At 36.5% G+C, this 12,588-nt stretch overlaps 1 protein-coding gene across 1 annotated transcript in view; it reads left to right on the top strand.

The window, feature by feature from the left end:
- The window catches only part of NCKAP5 (NCK associated protein 5), a 379,508-nt gene that overhangs the window by 342,211 nt on the left and 24,709 nt on the right, over positions 1 to 12,588 (top strand). The window contains exons 15-18 of the mRNA XM_074873715.1: positions 2,738 to 3,052; positions 5,318 to 5,454; positions 7,512 to 7,641; positions 10,350 to 10,537. Coding sequence (XP_074729816.1) covers positions 2,738 to 3,052; positions 5,318 to 5,454; positions 7,512 to 7,641; positions 10,350 to 10,537 — 770 coding nt within the window. The remainder of the gene's footprint in view (positions 1 to 2,737; positions 3,053 to 5,317; positions 5,455 to 7,511; positions 7,642 to 10,349; positions 10,538 to 12,588) is intronic.

Below are 12,588 nucleotides of genomic sequence, written 5' to 3'. Positions count from 1 at the left end.
TTAAAAATTAGTGAGCTGTTTTAAAAATCTGTTTTCCACCTGGTGTATTTCCTTTATCATGGATAAAGTCTCTATGAAGGAAGACTATAATCGATTAAAACTATTTTTGCTTTTAATTAAATGTGACACTGCTGGTGTGCTCCTCCATCACTCTCCCAATTATTTTGGCAACAGCAGGAGACTGTATTTTCTTGGAAGTATGGCCCTCGGTATTCATTTCTCTTGATTTTATGCCATTGCTTTCATGGTCCATTCCTAGACAGACACAAGGTAACAGTGGGCAAGACAAATCCTTATGTCATTTTAAGAAACATGACCTTAGAAGATAAATAGTGTTCTTCTTCCAGCTTGCCCTGAGCAAAAGATGTAGCTTTACCGTTCGGCATATATTTTGAGTCTACTTAATTGTCCTGTAATAATTAGGAGAGAATAACTTTTTTGTTTCTTATAGAATGTTCAAAAAGAAACAACGCTACAAAATCATTCAGAATCCCTGTGGAACTGGGTTGCAAAATTAGGTCCAGCATTAACTATACGGACAGCAGAGGGGAGATTGTTCAGATTTTTGTTTTCAGGATGTTCTTTTCTACGATGCTTCCAGTTTGCTCCATGTCTCTGCTGAAGAGCTCTGCCTCTCCAACACAACCAGTGTTGCATAAATGTCTTTCTTCTAGTCAAGAGGCAACTAATGGAAGTCCTTTCTTGTTCTGTATTTCCTTTATTTACTAACTCTATCACTGATAGTCATTAGTTGAAGCATTGCCTGTCCATGAGCTAACACACTGCTTCAGCTTGATTATCTGCAGAGTAAATGACAAGGGGAGACACCTAGCATTTTAACTTATTTTTCTGCACTCTGTTACATCCTGAGAGGAACAGTTCACCCACTTCTAGCTAGGTATTTTACTATCAAAAACAAAACAAAATATCTTAGGGGAAGGATAACTAGAGTAAGAGGGTTCAGTGGCTGGGGTACCTCCCTTTGATGCAGCAGAACCAAATATAATTCTCCTCTTTTTCACATTTCCTGGATAACCTTCAGCAACTTCGAAAATCATTATGACACATTAGCTCAAAAATGTGATGGAAAACATAGCTGCCAGCTAGTTGTGGCTTCCACACTTTATCTCCTTTTACCTATGGAAAGAATTAATTGGGATGCAGTAATTGTGTGAGAGAAATCAGAGTCACTTGTTGCCCTTTTAAAAGATAGTGCGTAGTTCTTTTTGCTGTAGCAGCTCATCTGGGCCCTGTAAGGTTAATGTGCTCTGTATAACTTTCAATCTTTCTTTGATCCTGAATGATGAGGATAAGTAATGAGGACCATGTAAATATAGACTGCTTCTCTTTTGACAAGAACCAGGAAATATAAATAGACATTTAATTCATCTGTGAGTAGTTTCTTACTTTTTATCAAATAAGACCTATTGAGATTAAGATATTAACAGAAAATGACCATGTTAAAATTCTTATTCCAAAAACAAATAGGCAAAGCTGGTAGAGGAGAAATATTTCCAAATTTCTGAGAGTATTAAAAACACTACAGAGGAAAAAATCATGAAAATGACTTGACAGAGGACTGCTAACGACAACAGACTTAAATAACAAATGGGCATATCGTAAAAAAAATCAATACTCAGGAACACAGAAAATAGAGATGGAAAAGATATATCGGGTCATATTCTGCATCTCCTGCTAGAGTACAATTGTTCACTACAGTATATCTTTTATCCAGTGTAGCCTTAAATTGTTCAAAGCAAAGGAAATTCCTCTACTTCCTTTGGGAATGTCTGCCACAGACTGAAGATCTCGCTGTCAAGGGATGTTTCCAGACATTTAGCCTAAATTATGCTCATTTTCCAGCCATTAGTGCTGAAGTTCCCTCTTTGGTGTTTATACTTCTCAGAAGGACCTTGCCATCACAGTCCCTTCGATACTGTTTGCTCATTATACAAACAGGGTGGTGCAGTTACATCCTAGTTGCAGGAATAGCAACATGCACATATCTACACTTGCATCTTTCTCTGCCCCATGCTTAGCAGTGCACCTTTCCAGTAGGATGAATAAGCTGGAGGGCTGTGTGAGACCACACTGCTTCCAAACCTAGCGCTTAAGCTATCCCTGCCTGGCATTGTGTTGGAAAGTGTACACTTACACAAAATGTAACAAGGTAAACTGTTGCTATCCAAGTTTTTCAGGATGCTCTGAAAGATGGGTATCTCTGGGAAATTCTGTACATCTTAATTTTGTGTAAGAATAAATGATACATTTTGATTAACACCTTCTTGTAAGAGAAACAATTAAGAAGCAGAGGTATGGAGAGGCCAAGCTTTTGTGGAGTGTGGGTTTATGTAGGAAGAAATACATTATGCTGCTCAATCCCTTACATTGATACTCGCCAGACTTTCTGTGGGCCTTCAAATGAAATCATTTAAAAATTCCAGCTGTAATACTTTCTAGGACATGTCCTTCTTTTTCATTATCACTCTGTAACTCTGAAGCAGGACAATTTCAATGTTTTGACATCTGTTAGTTTAATTGTATTCAGTTAGATAGATGTATTGTGTCAAAAGCATACAAATGACAGGTAACAGCATACTCACAAAATGCAAAATGTTTTTCTTTCCTTGAAACCTTCCCTTGAAGATGCCCTTTTTTCCCGTAGACCCTTCCACTGTCTTTAAATACCAGCGACACCTTTAGCTCCACCCCATCACACAATTTTCCTGTATCTTAGAGTCTTGCTGCCAGATGAGGACGCTGGACAGTGGGATTGGAACCTTCCCCCTCCCCGACTCAGGGAACCGATCTACAGGGCGACACATTTCTAAGCAAGAATCAACCTTGGAAACAGAAGTCCTTGCATCGTCTGAGCAAGTTCTTCTTTCAGCTCCTTCAGTAAAAGCCAAAACTCTTGAGCGAGAAGTGCCTTTGACAGCTAAGAGCCAGGAGTCTGTGGAAAGCATAATTAGTCACTCAACATCTGATCCAGCCATGACTGCCAAAGGTATACGACCTTTTCAAAGTCGCCTTCCAAAACCAGCTTCCTCAGGTAAAATGTCAATTACACTGAAAATTACATTATTTCTGCCCTGACGTCTGTTTTGATTAGCAGAAGTCCTATAATAATGACAATTGATAACAGAAATGTTAAATGCAGAGCAAAAGATATTTTTTTTATGAATGCATAAGGTTAACAAGTTGGTGACCTAAGCCATACGGAAATTTTGCTACACATAATGCTTATCTGAGAAAGAAAAATGTGTTAAGTACTTAAATCCTTTTCTCAAGAAACATTACTTGAAGAAAAAACGTATGCCAGCCATGGAATTGGACTTGAATAAGAATGCGGATGTTCAGCAATATTCAGTATCAGACTTTACAGCAAAGTATAAAGCCTAGCCATGTTGTGACATAGAAAAGATACAGTCATAAAGACTTGCTTTTGAAACCAGATTTGGACTAAAGACTCATTTAGCCTCAATGCATAAATCTTGTCCCAATGAATATATGGCCTTGACCTCAAACAAGACTCTCATTACTTTACTACATTATACAAATACATTTCTATATATGAACATAAAATACCTTACTTATCAGCTAAGTGTGTGTTTAAACTATAAAACAGAAACTGACAAAGGAATAAAAGGACTAGCAGTCCAGCAAATCACCAACAAAGAACTTTGTATTAGTAAGTAGTTCCACTGAACTCTATGCAATTTTTTATAAATGCACACTGACCATTTATATGCATTTTTGAAGGTTTTTGAGTTATTGATATGTATGTCAATAACATTGGAAATCATTACATACAGCATTTATAACAGGGAATTTTTCATAGTCAACACGATAGATATAGTACAAAACACAGTAAAAATAATTGGTTTAATGGAGAAGAGTATTGTTTTATCGTGACAAATGCAATGTCATGTATTTATTAGGGTTATGGTTATTAGCACTTTGTCAGTGTAAATATTTATTGCTCCTATAAAAGTTGTGTTTAACTTGCATAAATCTGTATCACTAAGAGATCTCATGTAATTAGCATGTAAGGTTCAATAGCAAGTTTAAGGTTAGTTCAAGGCTATCAAATATGTGTTCTACTAATGAGCTGATGTATATTGAGTCTAGGACAAAAGAAGCCTCTTTTGTATGTTCATAAGATGCATAACAGAAAAATTCTAATTAAACATCTTAGAACTTAGTTGATTTAGCAATATTCCCAGTGCAGTATTGTAATGGTATAATAGACTGCAAACACACATTGTATGCTTCATTGCAGATTCCCCTGCTCGTTTCAAATCAAAGCTAAATAAAAGATATTTTAATACTTAGTATCTTTTTAAATAAATGTACTGTTAATTAATGGTACAGCTAAGAAGGATTCAGACGAGAAATCTTAGTTATAGATTATATGCTACATGCTTGAATAGCCACATGTGTGACCTCAATTCAGCAGTGTGCTATAGAGTCGAGTCCATGATTAAACACTGTCATTATAACAAATTGAACAGAAACTGCAAGCATTGAATTGCTTCATAAGAAGTCAGTAGCAGTAAGATTGTTCTGATCTTAATGCTAATATTCACTGCACCAACCTTGTAAGGTTTGTATCTTAATTAAATTGTCATGAAGAGATGTTAAAAAAAGTAGTATACATCAGATGGTGAGGTCAACTCATTCTTTACTAGAATATTTTCATTTGATTCTTCTCTCCCTCACTTTCTCATCCAAATTACAATTATCACTTTATTTCGTATGCACCTTATATCTTCTTTGATGTTCTGATTTTGCATAGTGCAAATATAGCAAATAAAAAGGCTAGCTGATTGAGAATTTCTGCTAGAAAGGTAATTATATTTATGTTAACAGACTGTTCTCTCTCTGAGAACATAAAATAGCAAAGCAGATCTTACAATGCCTAGAAGTAGTTATTGAATGTTGTTTCTTATGTGAAAAGGTATGTATTTTAAAACTATTAGAGGGATTTAAATCCATGCCTTCCTCTTCTCTTGTTAACTGGAAAAGGCTTTGGATCAAATTCTGCCACTGTAGTTGTTAGAATTATTCCAGTAATTTAGTAAGTTGTTCCTTTGAGTAGTAAGATATTTTTTGAGATAATTAAAGTACCATGACTTGCCCCCATTTTTTACTGAATTATAATTGAAACACTGTCATGAAGATGCTGATGAGACCTACAATTTATCATAGAATCAGAATCATAGAATACCAGGTCAGATGGGACCTCAAGGATCATCTGGTCCAACCTTTCTTGGCAAAAGCACGGTCTATTTAAATAATGTCTTTCTTAATTCAGGAATAATTAACCTTGCAAAGCAAAGTGAACAAGTACCAAGTTCTGTGACCTCTGCCTCATTAGAGCATGCTGAAGAAACTGTGGAAAATAGAAAAGTTCTTCCAGAGTGGACCACCAAGAAAACTATTAAAACAAAGGTATAAGTTAAGAAGTGTCATCTATTAAATGAGATATGTATTGTGGTGAATCAGAAATGGTGAATATTTTTAGTATAGTGGGAAGAGTAGCTAGCAATCTAACCACTACGTTTACTTTCTTGCCCTTCGTTTTCAATCTCATTAATAATAATACAGCACACAAAGGTACTTTGTCTCATGGTTTACAAACATGTTTTAATTAAAATCCTCACAGGCGTTTTATAGACGAGGAAATGGAGACATTTTACCCTGTTTTTCTCTTCAAGAAATTTGATCTTACTTGTTTGCTTTCCATGAGATTTGGATATCTTTTTTTTCCCCAGGCCTAGATTTCCTCGTCTGTATAGCTGTGTAGCATGATCGTTTGAGCAGATGTGCTATGAAAGTATTGTGAAAGGGAAAATGCTCTTCTTGCATGTTTCTGTATGGTTTTGGTTAATCCCTGGAATGATCTGTCAGTCCTTCAATCTTTTAATGAAAACTGCAGGAAGAACAAAGAGGAAAATGCATATACCTGTGTAAAAGCTACTGCTGATGGTTGTCAAGTTATTCATATTCAGGAATGCTAGGCTGTCAAGCCACGAGAAGTACAGGGTCAGCGGGTTAGCAAAGAGAGAAAAAAACGTTATCAAGAAAGTGGGCGTTATGCAAGGAAATGGTCAGACACTGCTAGCTAATAAGCCTGAGACTAAAGACATTTTGTTGTGTAACTTTTTTGCATGTCTGCTTTATCTGTGCATTTACTGACTGGGGTATCTCGCATTTTTATGTGGCCCATGCTCTGGATATTTAGAACAGAAACAGAGAGATAAAATTATTTGCCTTGTATGTCATTGACAAACTGGTGGTGAATCCTCTGTAGTGCAATAGTGTTGGCTTCCAAGTAACAACCACATCAGTGTGGTGTTCACCCTGAGACAGTCATGACTGACCACCTCCAGTCCCAAAACCATCTTAACACGATACATTTGTTAATGATAATTAGTCTGCCTAAGAGTCAGAAGGTCAGTGTGGGTGTAGCTGGCATGTGAATGTGTCTAAATGGCTTTGGGACTACAGCTGACTTGCAATCTCCCAATTTTACGAGTGACATTGGGACTACCTGGCTACATGCAGGTATCCTCAGGTCTGGTCCCCTCTCCGCAAGTATGTGGGTCCTGTCAAATGGATGTCCTTCTGCATCAGTTAAAAACTACAACATGAGTGGGAAGATGTGGAAATTAATCTCACTCTTCAAAAAACAGAATTAAAAGCTCTTTTGAGCCACTGATAGGCAGTTGGGGTTAGGATAGTAGGTGGTGTTTGTACCTGTCGATGCCATTAACTGAGCAGTATCAGCCTTAGCTTCCCCATACCTGTTTTGAGGGTTTTATTGTACTGAGCTGCTGCTTCTGAAACGTTTAAGCCTTCAGGCCTTCCATGATTAGAAGCTGTCCAGAGCTGTTAGCATTCCTTTTACTCCCAGAAGAAAATCCTTAGTGTTGCTTCCTGAAGAGAATTGGGGTAGGAATCAGCTAGGAATTAAGGGCTCTCCAGTACTGTAATGTAAATGCCAGGACAAGCAACATGAATTTAGGAAGAATTTAGGATTTACTGGTATAGAAAGCATGAGTATTGTCTACTGGTTATCCTAATTGTCTCTAGAATTGCTTGCAGCAAACCATTTGTTGTGTGATAATTTTGCATGTTACAAATACACTATTAAACATACTTGAGAAGTTTTAAAATTTAACTTGGTGGGTGAAATTATCTGAAAATGTTGGTACATTTGAAAACGATATTACAGTGAAAAAATTTGTAAAATCTGGACTGTTTCTGCCAGACTAATTGAGGGGACTTACCAGGACAAGAATGTGTTATTTCCGCCATGTCAGACTGATGATTACTTACTTGAAGTAGAACTGGTTAGTTAAACTGGTAATGCAGACTTTTTTCCAGTTGAACTATCCATTTATACTGCATGATGAATATAAAATGTTCCACTCCTGATACCATTTTTGGCATTATTTTGATATATATGCATCATCTGAATGATTGCAATACCCTTATTTGTACAGGACAGAGCTCTGAGAGTGTGTACATATTCTGCGAGCAGCAGTGACACTGAGCTGGAGCCAGAGTATGAAACAAAATATTTTCGAACTGCAGAGGAGACTTTTGTAGAGTTAACAAAGAACAACAAACAAGGTAATTGAAAATTTGTACATTAAAATGTATGTCCCTCATCTCCCTTCTGACTTGGCAGCAGATAGTGTCCTTCATTGAACTTTCTGTCTGGTTTTCACTTTCTAACTCCAGATCTTACTTCAGTCTAATTTTCCATTAGCTTTTTATTACTTTTTGCTTTTTATTCTATGTGTGTATCTTTTTTCCCTCTCTTCCACAGTTTTTGCTAGCAGTGGTTTAACTTACAGGTTTTTATGCAGAAATCCCTGCAGTGTAAGTAAAAAGAAGTCTTCTGTTACATTATTACAAAGTTGACTATAAAGATAGCTTCCCTTTTTTTTCTTTTTAATTATATTAGCCAGTTGAAATAGTGCAATGATCAAGGCCATAGTTTTCCAGCCTCTGTATCAAAGTGATGTTGGCTATGGTGCTGTAGTAAAGTCTCTCTCATTGTCCTCTGTGTATATATTGCCATTTTCAAGTATCAAACCGTTTTGCAAGAATTGATGGCAGTTTGGAATTTACTGAATTCCGGTAGATAAAAACACATTAAGTGAAGTTCTTGAGATAATAGTTTTCTGTGTGTTTAATAACCCAGGAAATTGCTGTCTTGTCTTGACCACCATCTTGCTGTGCTGCAAGCCACCTCTCAGTGCAGATGTGTGCCCTGTGGGAGGGAGAGGAGAGTGTGGCTCACATCCTTGCCTATGCAGCCGATGGCTTCCCTGCAGGAGATAAATTCTGGCGAGTGCAAAGGCGAGTGCAAGGTCTCAGCACCACTGAAGCCCTGAGAGCTTAAGCAGTACTTCAGTGATTCATAGTATTTGTGCTGACCCTCTGCACAGCAGTGAGCTTGACCTAGCAGAGATTAGCACCTACAGTAGATACCGCACTGATGAATGCATTAAAAATGCCATGGACGGCTAGATACTGTCGACATAGTGTGCTCTTCAGTGTCTGCTGGGAGTTGGACTTAAACATTTGGCATTTTCAGAGCTAATCCATTTTTTGTGATTCCACCAGAGAGTGAGCAGAGTAGGAAGCTAGGACCGTTTATTTACATTACTCCTGTAACTTTGTATTTTTAGTCTGTATGAAATGTTGCAAGTCATTTAACTTGTCCCATAAACACTACTTTTTTTACAGATTTTGCTTTTTACAAATCATGTTCTAATACAAGAAAGATGTGTTTTGTTAAAGAGATAGATAAGCATTTTTTTCTGTATTGAACACAATTTGCAAAAAAAAAAAGGATTTTATTGTGTGTAAGCAGTTGCATTAAATGGCAGCAGATTCCAAGTTTAATGATACCTAAGCATGGCTTGAAATCACTGGTTTGCATAGAAAATCATTAATTTTGTGCATATGCCTAACTTCTGGACTAGTAACAGAACTAAAATTCATAATTGTGATTGAGACAAATAGAAAAGAAAATTATAAAGCATTACTGCAAAAGTATTTCTGCTGTGGTCATTCCTTATGGTCAGGATTTCTGTTCCATGCTCTACAAATGCAGTTCTCACATCTTATTAACAATACTTTATTCCATTCTGTGTTCAAAGATCTTAGCTTCTTTATGCACACAAGCGATATAACCTCAAAACATCCACATGAGACTGAGGCAGGGGCTGCAGCAAACCAATTCATAGAGAATATATTTATATGTATAGATGATTATATTTATTAGATAAGTCCCCAAAACATTAATGAACTTTCACTGGTTGCACAGTTATAATGTTGGAGTGATTTTCATTTTCCATTTATGAGCAGGGAACAGAAAGACTGAGAGACTTGAGTGCCCAGTGCAAAAGCTATTAAAAGTCAGTGATAAGACCTTCATTGATCTAGTGGGCTTTGGATGAGACTCCCAGTACATTGCCCAATGTTACAGAGAAAGTCAGTAGAATAGCAGGGAATAAGCCAAATATTCCAGGTTCTTCCATTTCAGTCATGAAAATGTTTTGATTCCAGTTCCATGAAGGTTTTATCCTGATGCGATTCTGTTGGAGGCACTGGAAGCAGAGGCTCTTCTAATGCTGTAGGTTATAAGGTAGGGTTGAAGTTTGTGTAACAAGAAGTGTGAGGAAAGAAGCTAATGTAAGCCTCTGTCTCCTGTGCATTTTCATGAAGCTGCAGAAAATTTGTTTGGTTTTGTTTTGATCTTCTGAATGATTTTGCAGCCTTGGACTTTGGAAACTGAGGTTTTATTCCTAATGTTCTTGTATTACAGTAGGATCTATAACAAATGGGCAGGACTTTTTTCTTACCTTACTAGTGTATTTTTTATACTGTTGTATTCATTAGCTAAAAATGTAGTGAAAAGGAAAGAATTGTCAAATATAGTTAAACTGAAAGACATGCTAAAGAAACTTAGCACATCTGCGATGTAAGGCTATTAAGAGAGAAGAATGAAAACTTAGAGCAAATAAACAAGTAGAACGATTCCCCAAATTAACAATCTCATCTATAATTAAAAAAGAAAGGAAATTAATTCTGGCTGTCCCATACCATCTCCTTCACCTTAAATAGTAAGTATGAACAGTCCCCTGTATATGCATTGATTGGAGAGTTAGGACCTAGTGTTTTAATGCTTTTATTACATTGAATTACAGATACCTTAAAACATTTGAAATACATTTAAAAATTGTAAAATTACATTACAATGTATGTAGACTGCATTTCATCAATTAAATATGCCATAGTGATACTATTTTTAACTTCTCTTACAGCTGAGCAGGAAAAACAAAATCAGAGAAAGTCATTTCTTGGGAACCCTATGTCAATCTTGGATTTATACCAACACAGTCTCTATGGCCGTTTTGGAGATGATGGACCTGAACAATTAACACATTACAGTTTAATTGAGCAGCTGAGTGGAGCTTCCAGTAAAGACAGCAAGGGCAAGGAGAGCCCAAGTGTGAGTTACTGTGATTTTTATATTACTTCTCATTTTCTTCATGATTATTTTTATTTGCCTTTTGTTTTTTCCTCTGTGTTGATTGATTACAAAAACCAGGCAGACATGAGAAAAACAGCATGAACCTGCAGAAGGTAAGGATCTAAAGATTTTTAGAACAGAATGTTACATTCTGATACTCACCTGTCATAGAATTAGACTTCCAAAATTGACAAGTAGAGACAGGCTAGCACTAGCAGTCTACCATTAGAGAGGAGTTGAAATTTAAGGCTAGCAAGAAAACACAGGATTTTTCTTTTAAGGCTGCTCCTTCACATATAGTTAGGTAATATGTATAGCACAACATGTAGTAAATGATTTAAACATCTGAGTAATATTCCTGAAAATTCAAATTAAAATATGCTATGGAAGTCAGCTATCTTCTGGTCTCTTTTGAAATAAGTCTTGGTGTTAGCTCTGGAGCTCCTGATCTGATGGTTTTAAACATTATTTTGATGAAGACCAGTTCTGATCTGATTGGTGGATCTTGACGCTGAACTGAAAGAAATTTGTTTTCTCCGCTTACTTCATATGAATCCACTTGCTATTTCTGTCTCTAAAAACTTTGAGCCTGACACCATGCAGTCTCAACAACCCTAAAAAGCAACTTCTCAACCTGTTCTTTTCCTCCTCTTTTCTCATGCCTTCTCCTCTCATCCTCACACTTCTTTCTCGCTTTTTCTCTCCTTTGCTTTAACAAGCCTATTTGTTTGAAAATAGAGCCACCCAGCCATGATCCACTGTAATCATTTTGCCTTCGTGTTCAGTCACTGTCCCCAGCTCTTCTTCTTTTAAAATACAAGCTCTTTTGTTTCTGTGTGTAGCACTCAGCACATTTTGGGTATGTTACAGTATAAACAAAGGTGGTAGCAGAAAATAATGAATGAGCTGCTGTTTTGTAGCATACTGGTGTAGTTCATAAGTGGAAAAGAGTTTTTATCTCTTCCCAGACCCCAGTTTTCAGCTTCAGAAAATCACTGTGCATTCTAACTTCAGAGGTGATTAACTCCAACCAAAGTTAGAGTCTTACAGCTTTCAGGAATCTGGGCCAAATGTGCAGAAGGAATGTGTGGAACAAACTGGCAATGCCCCTGTTTATTTCAACTCTGCTGGCATGAAAGCCCTGCTTAACTGAATATTAAATTGACTCACAAACTTCAAAAGAAAAATCCTGAAATGTATCTGCCTCATTTCCCAATCAACCAAATTTCACCAGTACCCAGAATATGATTCAATTTGAATATATTTGGCTCGTATTAGAAAGAACACTTTTAAAGAATCTGACTTTGTAGTTGAGAAGAAGAAAAGGGAAAAAAAAAAACAGGTAGCAGAAGAGTAAGAAGAGTATTCAAAAGGATAGATGAAGAAAAATAATTTGAACATCACTTAATTCCTCATCTTGAACGTCTAGAAATTCATAGCATAATTCTGCAGATGAGATTAATTATATATTTATGTATGTGTGTATATATATAAATATATATAAAAATCAGTTCTGCCTTCTGAAGACCACGTCTTTTGCTATTAACAGACCAATTAGATTTGCTTCCACTAGAGAAAAGTGGCTTAGAGTTGTATCTACTTTTAACTCATCCTTCTCATGCATTTCTTGTATATGACATCTCTGCAATGTGCCAAAACTTAAGCAGAACTCATTGAAATAGCTTCAGCATCCTTGTAAAAATCCATCATTAAACTAGAATTCAACAGGTATAACTCAGCACTAGCACTTTTCATGCATTCTTTTGGGGGGGCTGAAATAGCTCTCCAAACAGCATTGCCTCTTAGTGAAAGCTCAGTAAAGCACTAGAGATTTGCCTATTAGTATTAAACTTTTCAGAATGACAAATGAGAAGCAGTAACCATGAAAAGCAGGTTGCCCTGAACTCCTTGTTTGAACCAGCATGGCAAATTTTTCTGAGCTGTAATTTGTCCAACCCAAGAAGATCCACAGTATGTTATATTATATATGTTATATTAGACCTGTGTGATCTGGAACATTACCCACAAAA

This window comes from Strix uralensis, chromosome 6, assembly GCF_047716275.1.
Source record: "Strix uralensis isolate ZFMK-TIS-50842 chromosome 6, bStrUra1, whole genome shotgun sequence".
Classification (NCBI taxonomy): domain Eukaryota; kingdom Metazoa; phylum Chordata; class Aves; order Strigiformes; family Strigidae; genus Strix; species Strix uralensis.
This window is presented reverse-complemented; position numbering and strand designations above follow the sequence as displayed.